The sequence below is a fragment of the Psilocybe cubensis genome, chromosome 2 (genome assembly GCF_017499595.1).
Source record: "Psilocybe cubensis strain MGC-MH-2018 chromosome 2, whole genome shotgun sequence".
Taxonomy (NCBI): Eukaryota; Fungi; Basidiomycota; class Agaricomycetes; order Agaricales; family Agrocybaceae; genus Psilocybe; species Psilocybe cubensis.
Window position 1 is genome coordinate 3,729,850 of NC_063000.1, and position 15,690 is coordinate 3,745,539.

Sequence of the window (15,690 nt, forward strand, 5' to 3'; positions counted from 1 at the left end):
AAAGAAACAAATAACACTGAAAAAAGGAGAACATAAAAGAAACAACTAAAAAGAAAGGTAATAATGATTACTGCGATTGAATCGTCCAAGGAGGTGAGGTGAAAAAATATGATATAATATGCGAGTTGATGTGGGGCAGGGGGTGGCAGGGCAAGTTGATGTTGCTACTAGCTAACTAAATCTTATAGGTATACATGCATAACGAGGAATAATGGTTATCAGTAAGCACTAGATGCGAAAATAATCCTCGGTATGGGGGAGTTACTAATTAGGTAGGGTTGGGGTATATTGGCATATGTTTCCGTGGTCGAGCTGCGAATTGCTATTGCGGAGTTGTAGGCTCGACGAGGTCATGGCGGTCATGAGTGGGTTCATGCTCGTGTTCATGGCGCTGTTGGTCATGTTCATAGCTTGGTTCTTCTGGAATTTCGTCTTCATCTTCTTCAAGAATTGGCGAGTCCAGGTCGTTTTCGTCATCTTCAGAATGATTTTCTCCCTCAACTTCTTGATCCACTTCATCGAAGATTATATGGAACTATAATGACGGGTAAGAACTCCATACCGAAAATATAATGTGAAGTGCAGCTTACGTGGGTAATGAGAGCTTTGACTAACTTGTGTGAGAGACCCATGTTGTTCAGGATCATCACAAAGTCGTTCTGAGGTGCCCTGAGCAAGTTAGGGCTGAACACAATGGCCAGAGCCTCAGCAGTCATATGATTGTGTTCCTCATAATCGGTAACCCTACGAGAAAAAAGGTATGAGATCACGACGACAATTTCGCTCGCTGTGTGCTTACTTGTCAAGGTGTTCTGAGACTCTTCGCAAGATATCAAAATTGGGCTGAGGAAGAGCTTGGACGACTTGACGAATGCGCTGCAAGCGGTCCTCTAGGTTTTCTTGCCCTAAAACACATTTATAAGATTTAGTTGTAATAAACAAAGAGTGATAATGGACGCACTCATCGCCTCCATCACTTCGAAATAAGACGATGCTGGAAAGACGGGCTCAGGAAGCACTCGGAACCACGACTTGACCAGATCACAAATCGCATGGACGTCGGTCGTTTCACGAATCGGGAATTCGCCTTTGTTGTATGCCTCTTTGAGCGCATTGATTTCGGTCGTGGCACCAGCAATACGGTCTGTATCAAGAAATGAGTCAGAATGTTCCGTCGCTGCACAAGAAGGTAAATTTGCGTACATATTCCGACTTCCATCAAACCACGGGCCTCCACAGCCGACAAGCATTGTTCGATGATAACTGGCACAGTGCCAGGTGGTATATGATCTGAACCTGCTTCTCGACGAAGGAGGAATTCAAGTTCAACCCCAAACACTACAAAACCAATAATCAGTTAGCTATAACTAAGCTTAAAAGGAGCCATCACATACCAGCTTTGGGGTCGCGAGACGCCACTATCGGATGTGAATGTATGTGGTCGGCGATCTGAGGTTTCGGCGAATTGCCAATATATGTCAGGCGACGCTTGGCCGCGTTTTTAGTGACTCGCGAAATGGTCTCGAGCCATTTAGTCATATCGCGCTTGCTCGTTGCCTGCAAGAGGTAGTGACCTCCATCCTCTGTGTCGAGTTGGAATGTGTACGACCGCTCATTGTTGATAAACTGTGCAACCTGGGCGTCCAAAATGCTCAGCACAAGCGTCGGCTTTCCCGTCGTAGCGAAGTCCAGCTTCGAAGGCGTGCGTCTCAGACCCAGATGTTGAGGGCTGTTATCCGACGAGACGAACGCACTGGAAATAGGCCGCATGAAGTTCAAGAACGCAGACATACTCTTCTTGTTCCTGTGCTGTTTTTGCTGGTGCTGGCCCTGTCCCTGGTGGTGCGGGTTTGATATAGGTTTATTGCTCCCGCCGCGTGGCCCTCGCATCATCGCTCTGTTCAGGAGATCGTCGCGCCGCTCGATCCTGGATTGCTCTTGGATCTTCTCCTTTTGCAGCCGGCCCCGCAGAGTTTTGTCCCTTCTGTTCTTCTCTACCTGCGCCGTCACCAGCCTATAGAATGGCCGAATCGCCTTTTTCATGGATGGAGGGACGCCATTAACCCCAGGCGCCGTTGCTTCCTTGTATGCCTCCTCCTTTATTCCCCGGTAGTCAAACTGCAGTGCAAGGACCTCCTTCTCGATGTTGTTAAGGCGCTCGAAGCCTCGTCTATGAGATTCTTCCGAATCTGCGTTCTTACGCTCGGAGGGAAGGGACCCGGCTTTTCTGATGAGATTGCAGAGGTGCCTGTACAGAGTTTACTAGATTAGCCGAAGGTTCACAAAATGAAAATAGTTGTGTATCATGCGTACCTGCGTTTATCAAAATTGACAAGGTTTTGACCCTCTTGCGATGAAGCCTCTATGACATCTGACGTTGAAATTATTTCAAGCATCCGCTCTAGTAGCCATCCCATATCTACAGTTAATGATTCCACAGAGGATGTAGATTGAACGTAAGGTCGATGCAAGAGAGACGCGACCGAGTCGCACGCGCTTCCACGATTCGCGCCTACACCTTGCCACGCCCGCGAATGCAACCGACTCTCCACACTGAGAATGGCTGATGTTGTTACCGCCTCTACAAAAGACCGAACACAAGGCTGATCCATCAGCTGCGCTGTGGAAGGTGTTTCTGTATTGCGCAAACGGGAGACTTCGATAGCCTGCACTAATAGTTCCATGCGAGCCTGCCTTGCACGAAGACCGATTCTCGGCGCAATTAGCTTGGATATGAGCCATTTGCGAATGATGCCATAGGCTCTGATGCAACTTCGAACACCTGGTGGTAGAAGTCGATAAAGGGCATCCTGACTTAGCTCCGAGATCAGAGAAGACGGTTCGACTTCTTGGATTTGGGAGTAGATAGTCTGGATCTCAACTGTCTCCTCTAATGAAGGCACGTCGCGTGGGGAAAACCAACCAGTCCTATCCGAAGTTTGTACCTCGAGTAGATCCGCTGTAATATAAAGATCCTAACAATGTTCAAAAAGGGTCAATATATAGCCCATAGATCTGCAAGCTACCACGATGCACGAACCTCCTGTGTCACATTACTGAAAGCCGCACAAGCCATTCCATCTAAATTATCAACAAATGCTTCAGGGTCCATCCTATCGAGATCTGGAGGTTCGCGAGTACTAATATTTCGAGTCCGAGCACCCCGCCCCTGAGAACGTTGTTGATGATGGCCACGCGAAATAGTCGGTCGCATAGTCTGCGAAATGAAAGTGGCCTTGACAGTGTCTTTTTCCTCCATTAACGACTCCCAGGCTTTTTGTACAGGTGGCGCGTCTGCCATGGTTGATTTGAATAAGAGATGATCTGAAGTGTTATCCAAGAAATTTTCAACAGCATTGTAAAGCTGCGTGTCGTCCAAAATATCTTGAGCTCCACCACCAGAGGTCAGCCACTCCTTCGTTGTTGACAGAACTTCGCTCCGTTTGTTTATCACCTGCATATATTGAGCAATCGTGGGCGACGAGCCTGGAGGTTGAGCAGAAATATATATTTTTCTTAAAAGCTAAAAAAACATCAGTAAATTGGGTTATATTGTCGCAAAACAACCATACCTCAAAGAACACAAATGGCGTGACAAAGCTCCGGAAAACACTCCACCAAACCTTCGCGAACTCGGCTCGATCAACAACCAATTCTCTTGTCATTCCCTCTCGCAATGACATTTCTCCGTTATCGTCTGCAACTGACACAGAAATTTTGTCCAGCCCGTGCACAAGAACATTAACGAGGGTGTTCAGGGTTCCTGCTTGAACAATCACCCGTAGCGGAGGGTCCGACGATGGCTCAGCCGTAACAAAATTGGCGCGACTGAGGTGCGAAACTGTTGGCAAGGAACTTCGGCGAGCTATACTAGTTTTGCGATCAAGTCCCTGGGACGAACTTGGCTTGACACGAATGGATGGGTTACGGCTAACAGATTTTTCTACCCCATGATCAGTAACCGTGCTTCCAGGACGAGAAGAAATGCGCGAAGAAGTTGGGCGGGAGTTAGGTGCCGACTCGAAACCACCGCTCTGGACAACCAACAAAAGTTCACCCTGATACACCGAAATCACCGTGCCGCCTTGTCCCAAAATAAGACGTTTTGTAAAGTCTTGTTTGACATCAAAACCAAGAGGCTGTCGGCCTGCTTCCTGACGCAGTTGAGCGTCCAGACTGCGAAGGTATTGCAGATCTGTGTTGTCGCTGTCATACCGCCCTCGAACTAGTTTGGATCGGTCGATGAGAGTGATGGTTGGCAAAGGTTCGGGGAATAATAATGGGACAAGGGATGTTGATGGTGTTTGTGATGATGTCCTGGTCCAAAAGAATGGCTCAAAAAGACCTTTCCTCCTTGGTTCAGCAGCAAGAGACAGGGACATGAATTGCTCCACTCTACAAAGTCATTAAATATTAATTATTAGAGTGAATGAACAAAAACGCACCTTTGGAATTTGACAGCTAATCCACTCGTCATACCCCCCTGAGCAGCAGTATCACGCCAATACGCCACCAAATTTCGTAGATCGTCTCCGATATCATTCTCTGAAATGTAGGTCTTCCTCGGGCAGAGCAAAAACGACTTGCGAAAAGTTTCGAATAATGACCTGGCCTTGGTCACATGACCCATTGGTATCATCGCTTCCCCGTCGCCAGTGGCTTTCGCTATTTCGTGATTTAGACGAATTTTGACATCCCCACCCCAGACTGTAGCGGCTGGTTGGGAAACAGACGGAGGTCCGTCTTCACCAACGTAATTGGCCCAAGACTCGATGGCAGCTAGCGCTTGAGGGTCCACCCTTTTCCATACCTTGTCCAAGCGAGCAACAGGACGAGAGCAGAGGGCAGCGCTTATGGCTTTCCAAGAGCACTCATCACCCGCAGTGCGACAAAATTCGCCGATTCTTGCCCATACAGATACCAGCTCTGATCTGGAATGTGTCCGTGAAGTTTGAGTGTTGCCACGGTCTTCAGACCGACGCGCAGGTGAAGATAGATGTGCAGGTATTTGACTGGCGTAGCTATGTCCGCTCGAATTATCCGTCCCAAGAATTTGTAGTAGTACCATTTTCGTGAGCCAATGAGGGTGATCATCGCTTCCAAAGAGAGATGCGAATGATTCAGAAGAACTTGAAGCGTTGTCGTTTTCGTCTTCAGACCGAGTTGGTGTGCCAGTAATAAATTCGACGGTGATATTGTCGGGGCACATGTCTAAGACGGAACGATGGAAGAGCGCTAAACTCCTTGCAACGAGATATGGGTCTAGTCTGAGCAAAAGGTCTCTTGTTAACCCCTCCTCTTGTAAAACGCTCCATGGGAATCGACCGTTGGGAGGAGCCAATCCTTGCCTTGAAGAATGTGATGGAGGAAGGGGTGAAAGTGCCTCTAAAAGAGATATCATTTTTGCACCACCTTCAGGTCGCGGAGAAAACATATGGACATGTGGAGATCCATCGCTTGGTGCAGGAGAAGCTTGGTATACTGCCTTGGACGAGGGAGTTACAGGAACAGCAGAAGAAAATTCTGGCCCTTCGCAACTGAGAACTACATCAGGAATGGTATCACGCTTCCAGTCATCCCAAGCCGCCGCGTCGGCGGGTTGCCCATGACATCGAAGATATTCGGTGGCAAGCCATGATACCCTAGACTTGGCTTCTGCCTGAAAAGTGTCTTCTGCTCCACTGACGAGATACGAACAGCATCTCAAAAATTCAACTTCGAAGATTTGTCGGCCAACGACCACAGGAACGGAAACAATGACGGAAGCAGAAAACTCTTGCCACCTTTGCTTTCCACCCTCTTCCGACGAGGCTTCGGTGTCTGCAATTGAGAAAGTAGTCGCGAAGACAGCTTCGTGAGTAAGGGCCTCAAATGTGCCTTTTTCAACATTGCCGGATGCATCAAGTATCAGATCTGGGTGAGTCTTTCGTCCCCAATAAGCGCGTTTTTTGCGAGCCATAGCGACTGGGCCACCATCGTCTTTAGCCTTGCCTTTCCGCGAACGGCCAGACCCGTCCAAATCTTCTGATTGAGCATTTGAAGATTCGGCATTGTTATCGTCATCGTTGTCCTGTTCTGATGGAGGAACTAATGTGGTTGGGAAAAGGTCTCGAATACCATTTGCTCGATCTCCTGGTGGTTTATAGAAATACAATTTTGATCCTTTGAGCTCGAGTTTGAAGGGCTTCCACCCTTTAGATAAAGGCAAATTTGCCTGGTTAAAGTTCGCCGGAACGTCGGCAAGTCTGTTTATAAACCCGCTGTGATATAGGATTTGGGACGACCGCTTTGGATCCATCTCGTCCTTCTCGTCTTTGTGTTGATCGGGCTCGACGATTGTCGGAGGAGGCAGAAGTGTGGTAGCACGATGAGAAGCAATAGGAGATGGCGCAACATTTGATTCCTGCTGAGGTTTACTTTGGTTGACCCCACCGAAACCGAAATTGAAAGTAGGACGAGTAGGCGTTCCTTGGAAAGATTGGTCTCCATCTCTCCCATCATGGTCCCTTTCATTCGCGCGTTGAGGACTAGGAGGATAGCGTGGAGTAGCTAGTTTTGAAGACTGCTTGGGTGTGAAAGAATGCGAACGTGTGCGGACATGAGTTGGAGAGGAGCTCAGGGGTACTGAATCCTGATCTGGGGCAGGAGCTTCGATAGAAATGGAGACTGCAGGAAGCGTAGCACTGCGTGGAGGAGACGTCGATGGAGATGGATCAACGGTGGGGAACGGATGATGTCCGTTATATATGCTGCCTGCTGAGGTCGGGCTTGAAGGAGAGACAGCGCTAGCAGCACTGTCACTTCTACTGCGGTATTCTGCCACTCGGTCTTGAAATGACGTCTTGATAGGAGAAAAGAGTGCTGGAGAAACTTTGCTCAAGTCATCCGCTGAACGCGACCATGCTTTCCTTGAGGTATTTCTGAGGTCTCCGAGTGCTGCTGGCCGCTGATTTGTTGGGCTTGAGGGCGTGCTGGGAGTTTGAAATCTCGAGAGTTCAAGAGACCCAGGAGGCCTGGCTGAAAGGTCGAGAACAGAGCTGAATTGAAAGACAACAGCATGAACAAAATATGATCAACGTCAGGTTATGCACGACTCACCGACTAGCCCCTCCTGCATATGCATCCATTATTGGCCGAGGGTCCGTTGGGCGAGAAATCTTATGCTTTCGACTACCAGTGCTAGCGTTTGGCTTGAATTCGGGGGGCGATGTCGGCACCTTCGATGCAGATGCGCTCCGACTGAACCATTTCGAAGGTTTCGATAGAAATTGAGTGAATCCGGACGAGGGGGACGTCGAACGTGGATGTTGTACTTGCAGGGAAGAGGATGGTCCATTCGGTGTCAAAGATTCTTGAGGAGCCAAGTTATTGGGCGAGAGACCGCGACGTGGTGCCATTGCGGCAATAGATCGTATTCTTCGTTTCGTAAAAAGAGTGTCTTTGGAGGATGTTGAAGGATGTTTTGGAGACTCCTCTGCGGATATGTTGGAAATATCGTGTCACTTTTGTGAACACGTCGACCGTTCAATGGATTGGCCCAACCCCCTGCATAAAAAATGTCAGTAACGGTAGTTATCGCGATAAAAAGCGCGTACAATGGCTATAGCCTAGTCGTACACGACAGAAAGGTAAAAGTCATGAGTGACCGGGATTAAGAGAGGGCTATCAACAAATCGGTGTTATTTGCTATGTACAGTTCCCTTCAAACCTCTTTTGATTTCCGACATCCATCACGCTTCCTACTCCGAAGTCCATTTGTATTCAGATAAGGACCATCTGTCAATCTTTTCTCACTTGTACTTTCGACATTTTCGTTCTCGATAGGAGCTCGAGCATCAATAGGGTAATTTACCTGACCTATAATGGTGCGGAAAAACGGTATCTAGCTTCAACTGGGTCGACTAGAGGACAATAGCTATTGAAACGCCGCTGACGTACACAACTTAACGACCCGTCTGCCAGGTTACGTGGCTCTGGTTTGACGCTTAAGTCTCAAGAGAAGCACCGAGTGAACGCGGGTCGCCAGATAAGTAGAGAGAGGATGTACCACAGAAGAGCCCTCACCCACGCGCGCTCCGAATAGCAAGTCAAATTTCAATTGCGCTGTCAACTGCTCCTGTCACTGGCGAACCTCAAAGCGGGTCAGCACAGTACTTGGACCGCGTTATTTTTGCCTGTGATGCTCGCCCGCCTCATCTCCCCGCACAACACCTACGGCCGGAAGGACATGTCAACAACAGATTCTATTTCTGCCAGCCAGCCTAGCTTCCTGCATTGCTCGCTACATGCCAACAAGCCGCTGCCGCGATCGTACTAGTTCAGGAACCTGCAAGGAGATAATTTTTTGGCCTAACATGATATGGCTTTTGAATCATTCCTACTTATTTCTTGATGCTCCCTTGGAACCGAAATGTCCTCAAGACAACAAGGTCGAACCACCCCGTATATTCTCACATCAAGCAGGATTAAAATGTATCGGGCAATGTGGCCATTTAGACGGTTCTTACGACACAAAAGGGGGAAGGTAATGGGGCCTTGACAGTGAGTTTTAACCACGTAACATTCTATGGGACGTGTTCAAACTATCTGTGCCTAAGATAAAATTATGTAGTGTTCAAACACAGATTTGCGGCTCGAGACTATATTCGGTCGAAAGATTCTTTATTTTGCTGAAACAGTGCAGAATGCGTTTTATGTGACGATGGCGCGACACCTACCCATCTTGCGCAGTCCTAAGGACGATTTATAGCTCAGTCGAACATTAAACTTGCAACCTCATGCTCCATTGACAACCTCGCATGTTCATCTAACATTTAAGCGCTTCCTCTCAAAAAGTACCCAAAATTTCTATTAGTATTAGGCGTCAACGCGTCACTCATCAGAATTAATCGGTACAAAGAATTTGTTGCTAGCCTATCCCATCATTTGCTCACTAAACTGAATTTGAATGGCCTTAACTAGAGAAGCACTATTTTTGCGAGTTTCTCATGACGGTCAGGACAGAATCCCATCGACGACGAGCGACTTCGTCTTGCTTTACTTGCCATCTTCCACCAAATCCACGACAACATGGAAGGATTGTGGCCAAGAACTTTCCAATGGGTTCGTACCGTCTAGCCGACGGTATCGAGTTTCCAACGTAGAAATATGTAATATTCCTATTAATGTGACCTTGTTTGATGTCGCGGGGGATATCGCTCGCAGGATTGAACACAATTGCCAGGTATTCTAGATCGGGGCACTTCAGTAAAAGATGGAGTAAACCGCTATATGTGATCCCCGATGGCATGTACCATCCCTCCAGAGGCCCAAGCCGTAAATGGCGTAGCCTCGGCCACGCATCCGCCATAGAAGTTATATCTGAATCGCGGAGGTCAAACACGCATAGCATGTCCAACTCAAGAGTAGTCAAGTTGGGGAAGTTCAACAAAGGGGACAGAACGAAGCAATTAATGACGACCGTTTCATCTAATTTACGACTGTGACCGTGCCTGGAATTAGTCGACATCTGTTTAAACGCGATTTGATGAACATTGGTCCATCGAGAACTTCCCATGGATAAAGCTGTGAGGGATTGTATCACATCTTGAGCGCTGAATTCGTTGCTTAATTCCACCACCAATTTTCGAATTTGCAACGGAAGCAGGTATCGCATGAGAGTGGCGAACGTAGAAAGCTTCGTTTCTCGGATGAATAGATCTTGTAGTTCTGGAAATGGCTGCTTGTTCTGTGTAAGAGAATGCCTTTTCTCCAATCCAGCCACAATTTCCTGTGAGTTGTGCGGTAGATGCAATTTAAGAAGGTGAGGAAGGGATGATAAATAGCCGATCGCTTCGGTATTGAGAATATGAGGACCACACGCCAACCCCCGGAGATCCTCCATGGCTAACACCAATTGAGAAAGAGCAAAATAGTTTTCTACAGCTGGATGTCTTTTTATGCCTTGGAAAGAATCTAGGTCAAGTTCTTGCATATTGAGCGCGTGTTTCTTGATTATAGGGACTAGTTTATCCATGTTGTCGGTGGAATGACTCCAGTACAGCGATAAGGAGACTTGTTTTGATTCTAAAAATATATCGAGGCAAAGAGATGCGTGTTGTATCGTGGAGAACTCTACATGTTGTAGACGTGGGAAGAGGGGAACTTCTTTGTTTTGCCTGATATTCCAGAGGACGCGTATTATCATCAAATCATGCGGCGGTGCGTCACTCGGCGATATTCTATACCAGGTATAAGGAACATAATTTAATCGACGTATACGTTTGGCGTAGAAATAGAATCTTGCTTCTTCACCATGTGTTAAGTTGTCTTCAACCAACAGTTGCTAATATGAAGTTGAATGTTAAACCTGGTCTAATGGATCCCGAAAGTGTATAAAACAAACTTACGAGTGTTTTATCAAACCCTGATCCCCCTTCTTTCCATAGATTACATGGCAAGGTCTTTATCAGGGGTACAAGGCTTGTTTGAGTGCCCCAGAGGATGTCCAAAGCAACTTCAAGGAAATCTTGACACGTTAACCCCACTGAGAGCAAATCACCCCTCGAATGTGGCCCTTCCCTGCTCTCGAAGAGATCGGTGAGTATCAAGTCGAGGATTTCGGTGACTTGAAGGCAATGATGCATAGGCCCGGGCGTGTCAATGATAGAGGCGGTTGATCTGTAGAACGGTAGAAGGGTTGGATCCTTATAAGATGGCTTATAGTCAATCTATTATACCAGTCTGTATGGGATGCCAAAGGATATTTCGGCTGTGTTAACAGTTACAGGCTATGATTAACGTCTCAGTGTCACAACATGCCGATCTGTTACTGAGAGAAAAATGCGTACATTTGCTCAACGGGTTTGGCAAGTGCCATCTCATAGGTGATAGGTACCTCAGAGCACGTATATAGTAAACCAGATGTTTCCCATAACCACTGGGCAAGAGAAGGTTCTAAAGATGTTCATAAAGACGTACGGCCTGATCATGAGGTGGAAAACAGCAATTGCTAGCAAAGCGGCGGTGCATGGTACACTGCATTGGTTGCCAAAGCATGTGACTGACATTGGACATTTCGACATTTCTCATTGGGACTCGTGAGTCTGTTGGAATCAAATTCCCAACAAGTATCGCAATTAACCTGGCGAAGCGACGTCGAAACCGAACACAGGGTACAGATAGTAGTATTCATATAATGAATTATACAAGGTTTCGTCTTTGTGAATCTTTGGGCTGTGTAAAAGGTGTGTGGTTTGATCATCCCAAGATTTGCGTCACGAACTGACCATGATACTCAAAAGCTCGCAGCTTCTCCAGTTGAAAGCAGCCTTGTCACCGTCCACTTTTACGGTCAATCATCATGGTTGACTCTCCCATCGAAGATAATCACGACAATGATGCTACACCTGCTCGCATCTCTAGACCATCCTCTGTCGCAGATCATGAAGTGCGTAATGACGGTTGCCAAAGGCCTAGACTGATTTGACAATGATACATACTCAGGGCTCATTGAGGCAGAGCGTAAATGTAGCATTAGTCACCGAATCAAGTTCGAACATTGACGAAATCGATGTATGCATGGATCCAGCTTTCTCTGTCAAAAACTAATTAACAGGCCGTTTTGCGATAGATATTGATCAGCAGCGAAGAAGAAGCCATTGAAGTCGTCGGCTTTGCATCTTGGCTTATGGCGGAAGAAAAAGCAAAACAGTCACTTTCGGCCCTCAATACTGCCATTCATCTATTTCGGCGAGTCATAGACCACCGTTTGCCAACACACCCTCTCTATTCAGACGCATTGCACAATCTTCAGTGCGCATTGGTTACTCGGACGACGCACACTGGTGAATTGTCCGATTTGGCGGAAAGTATGCGCCTCCAATTAGAGCCACACTCAGGTACAAACGACATACAACATGAAGTAAGTAATGCACATTAAATTCCTGGAAATTTTATTTGTTAAAGGCTGAGACTGCTGCAGGACAATACCCCCTCGGGTCAACTTGAAGAAGACGACGATGATGTGAAAGCTATGGAACGAGTTGCCAATATTCTGTTATCAGAATTCAACCGATCGATATCTTTTGTCGTTTGCGACACGGTTATCTTCCTCCTCAATCAGGCCCTTCCACATCTGGCGTCACTGCATGATACTCGGTTGACAGCTTGCAGTACACTTGCTGAAGGGCTATATGCTCGACATCATCATCACGCTCGTTCAGTGACTAGTGACCTAGACGCAGCAATTTGTGCCCTCGATGACGCTCTCAAAATTTGCAAAAACGAGGATCAGGAACGTGAATTAGTCATGAAAGTCACCGAGTTGTTATTTCAACGATTCCTTATTGCCGGGAATGCCTCTGACATGGAGGCGATTATCCCTTACCTGATGAAACTGATTGCTCAAGAAAAGAATGCTCCAGACGACATGTTTAGATGTGCGGTACAATTTCAAGAACTATTTGAAGACACGGGCAACATAAACCATTTGGATACCTCCGTCCAGTTCTACAGGAAAGGTATGAGACAGCTACTCGAAGGAAGCGACGACCTTACTCGTTGGATCACCAACCTGGCTTCTGCCCTGTTGACCCGGTTTAAGCACAGCGGTCAGGAAAGTGATCTTGAAGAAGCTATATCTCTGTACAGAACGGGCCTTAAGCTGCAACCGTCGCACCATCCCCTTCGACCTTTGACTCTCAACTATCTAGCATGTGCTCTAATTGCTGAATTTGAGCATGGAGTTCCGAACAACATCCTGGATGAAGTTATTACTCTGTACAGAGAAGTCCTAGGACTGTTACCACTGCTCGATCCCTTTCGAACCCTAATTCAGATTAGCCTAGCAAATGCACTGTGTCTCCGCTTTTCGGGGGAAAACGGACAGCAGAGTGATATTGATGAAGCAGTTCGGATATTTAGACAGGTCCTTGAATTGCAACCTGAAAAATCCTCGTCTCTCGAGAATGTGGCAAGCACATTGTGGTTGCGATTTCAGAAAGGACGTCAACAAAGCGACCTTGATGAAGCCGTTACATTGCTCAAACAAGCTCTCGACCTTCGACCATGGCCTGATTCCGAACGATTCTCTTCTCTCAACAATCTTTCCTGTGTGCTGTGGATGCGATTTGGCTGAGTGGTCAGAAAAGCGACCTGGATGACGCAATTTCTATAATCAGGCAGGCACTTGAACTGACACCATCTCCACATCCAGGCAGATGTGCTTCTCTAACCAATCTGGCCACTTTTCTCTCCACCCGCTATACCCAAGGCGGTCAGCAAACTGACCAGGATGAAGCTGTCTCTTTGGTTAGGGAAACTCTTGAATTACAACCAGTTCCTCATCCCGAGCGATTCAAATCTCTCGACACGCTGGCTAGCATGTTGACGTATCGATTTGAGCGGCAATGTGGTCAGAGAGCCGACCTTGATGAAGCCATTTCTCTACAGAGACAAGCTCTTGAACTTCAACCATCAACCCATCCCGATCGAGTTAACTTGCTCAGCAACCTGGCGGTGGCTTTGAGTGACCGTTTTAAGGAAGATTGTGTCCTAAGTGACCTTGATGAAGCAATATCGACTTATCGGCATGTTCTCGAACTCCAAACGTCATCTCATCCTTTCCCACACTCGATTCTTCGTAATCTAGCCAAGGCCTTGCTGACCGGGTTTGCGTCACGCAAGCAGAAAAGTGAACTCGACGAAGCGATTTATATTTACAGGGAGGTTCTTGAACTGCGGCCACTTCCCGATCCCAACTGATCTATGTCTCTGTGATCTAGCAACTGCACTATGCACCCGATATGAGCATGGAGGCTCCAACGACGATTTTGAAGAAGCAGTGAGGTTGTGGTCCAGTGCCGTACAGTATCGCTTCCAATCTTCTCCCATGGCGCTTTCTATCTGCACCAGGTGGATAATTTACGCCAAAAGCTGCCATACTTCGCTACTGGCTGCATACGACACTGCGTTACAAATCCTGCCCAAAGTTGCCGCTTTATCTTTGACTATGGAATTACGTCACCATGCATTAGATTTAGGAACCGATGGCTTAGCTAGAGATGCATGTCAATGCGCAATCCAGGCAGGATCATTTTCCAAGGCTGTCGAATTGTTAGAAGCCGGAAAAAGTGTCTTTTGGGCCCAGGTCCTCTCTCTTCGATCACCGTTTGATCGACTGTGCGCCATACAGCCGGATTATGCGAAATTTGCACATAGGTTACAAATTATCGCTCGGGAACTTGAGACGGGCTCACAGAGGAACGTTTCCGCCGATATTTTGGACAACCGTACCAGATTGTCTATTGACGAAGAATCGTCTCGCCTTAATCGCCTCCACGAAGAATGGGAAGAAATAATACTCAAAGTGAGGGGCTTGCCAGGATATGAAGATTTTCTCCGTCCTCCCTGCTACTCAACGCTCAAAACAGCAGCATCGAATCATCCTATTGTACTTCTCATCGCCAACTCGGACGAAAGCCACTGCCTCATTATATCAACAACCCAACATCATATCGGGCTTCCAGACATGGGCGCGCAATTTTTAAGTGGACTTGTCTATCTAGTTCGTATGGCTGTCTCTGATCTGCCAACATCACGATCTATGCATGATGGCATGCAAAATATTTTACTTGAGTCTGAGGTAGGGCGTTTTATAAGGCGGGGAATTAGCTTCCAGGATGATGGTGATATTCCACCCGACTTGACTTTGAAGATAGTTCTCGTAATTCTTTGGGAAATGCTGGTTAAGCCTGTCATTGATCTACTTGATATCAAGGTCGGCTATTTCTCCCATTAATATTTGAACGTATTCAGACAGAAAATTTGCAGAAGTCAGATAATCCGCCCATTATTCAATGGTGTGCAACTGGCTATTTTACTTTCCTTCCTATACACGCTGCGGGCATTTATGCAGATGACAATTCGGTCATCGACTCTGCAGCAGATTACTTCATATCTTCTTACACTCCAACCATTGGGATACTGATCCCAAAGCCGTCCCCTACCCCACCCACCTTTAAGATGATGGCTGTTATACAGCCGCACGAGTTGCCATCGACCAATTTGGACTTGCAAAAAATCCAGGACCATGTACCCCACGATGCTCTTATTTCGATGGGGATCCCTGGATCTCCTGCCTCTGTCGAAACCGTTGCTTCGCACCTCTCAGAAGTATCCATCGCTCACTTTGCATGCCATGGTCACCAGAATCCGTCCCAGCCACTGGACAGCTGGCTCAAGCTTGATGATGGTCAACTAAAGATCTCGAGGATTATCAAGGAAGAAATGCTCAATGGTGGATTGGCATTTCTTTCTGCTTGCGAAACTGCTATGGGCGACAAAAAACTGCCAGACGAAGCTATGAGCTTGGCTGCCAGATTATTATTTTGTGGATTTAAGCGGGTTGTCGGTACTATGTGGTAAGCTCAGCGACCATTCAAAGATGAGGCGGGACTCCAATTGGAATAATGTGCGTCCAGGATGATCAAGGATGAAGATGGGCCCGTCGTCGCCGATGCGTTTTATCGTGAACTCTTCCGTGGTCCTAATGGTGAGAAGACAGACATTCCTAATGTGTCCAAGTCAGCATATGCTCTTCATGCTGCCGTCAAAGAGCTACGTTCGCGAAATGTTTCGTTCCGTAGATGGGTTCCTTTTATTCACATGGGACAACGTTGACCATCTGGGAGACGTAGAGGAGGACTGATA

The 15,690-nt window shown here is 47.1% G+C and overlaps 3 protein-coding genes across 3 annotated transcripts; 1 reads left to right on the forward strand and 2 right to left on the reverse strand.

Annotated features, from left to right (window-relative positions):
• Window positions 1-322: 322 nt before the first annotated feature.
• JR316_0002713 (Rho GTPase-activating protein 21) lies at window positions 323-7,397 on the reverse strand (the record flags this gene model as incomplete). The annotated part of the gene is made up of 11 exons (XM_047888500.1): window positions 323-535; window positions 591-744; window positions 800-905; window positions 962-1,144; window positions 1,204-1,338; window positions 1,395-2,248; window positions 2,314-2,975; window positions 3,041-3,523; window positions 3,573-4,395; window positions 4,446-7,037; window positions 7,099-7,397. 11 exons carry the CDS (start codon window positions 7,395-7,397, stop codon window positions 323-325), a joined length of 6,504 nt encoding a protein of 2,167 aa, XP_047753423.1.
• A 1,571-nt stretch (window positions 7,398-8,968) lies between these two features.
• On the reverse strand, window positions 8,969-10,858 carry JR316_0002714 (uncharacterized protein; the record flags this gene model as incomplete). Its single annotated transcript, XM_047888501.1, has 3 exons — window positions 8,969-10,324; window positions 10,389-10,659; window positions 10,830-10,858. The coding sequence occupies 3 exons, from the start codon at window positions 10,856-10,858 to the stop codon at window positions 8,969-8,971; spliced, it is 1,656 nt and encodes a 551-aa protein (XP_047753424.1).
• Window positions 10,859-11,341: 483 nt separating this feature from the next.
• JR316_0002715 (uncharacterized protein) lies at window positions 11,342-15,660 on the forward strand (the record flags this gene model as incomplete). The annotated part of the gene is made up of 8 exons (XM_047888502.1): window positions 11,342-11,428; window positions 11,485-11,553; window positions 11,612-11,902; window positions 11,963-13,091; window positions 13,196-13,672; window positions 13,764-14,758; window positions 14,797-15,401; window positions 15,462-15,660. The coding sequence occupies 8 exons, from the start codon at window positions 11,342-11,344 to the stop codon at window positions 15,658-15,660; spliced, it is 3,852 nt and encodes a 1,283-aa protein (XP_047753425.1).
• Window positions 15,661-15,690: the final 30 nt, after the last annotated feature.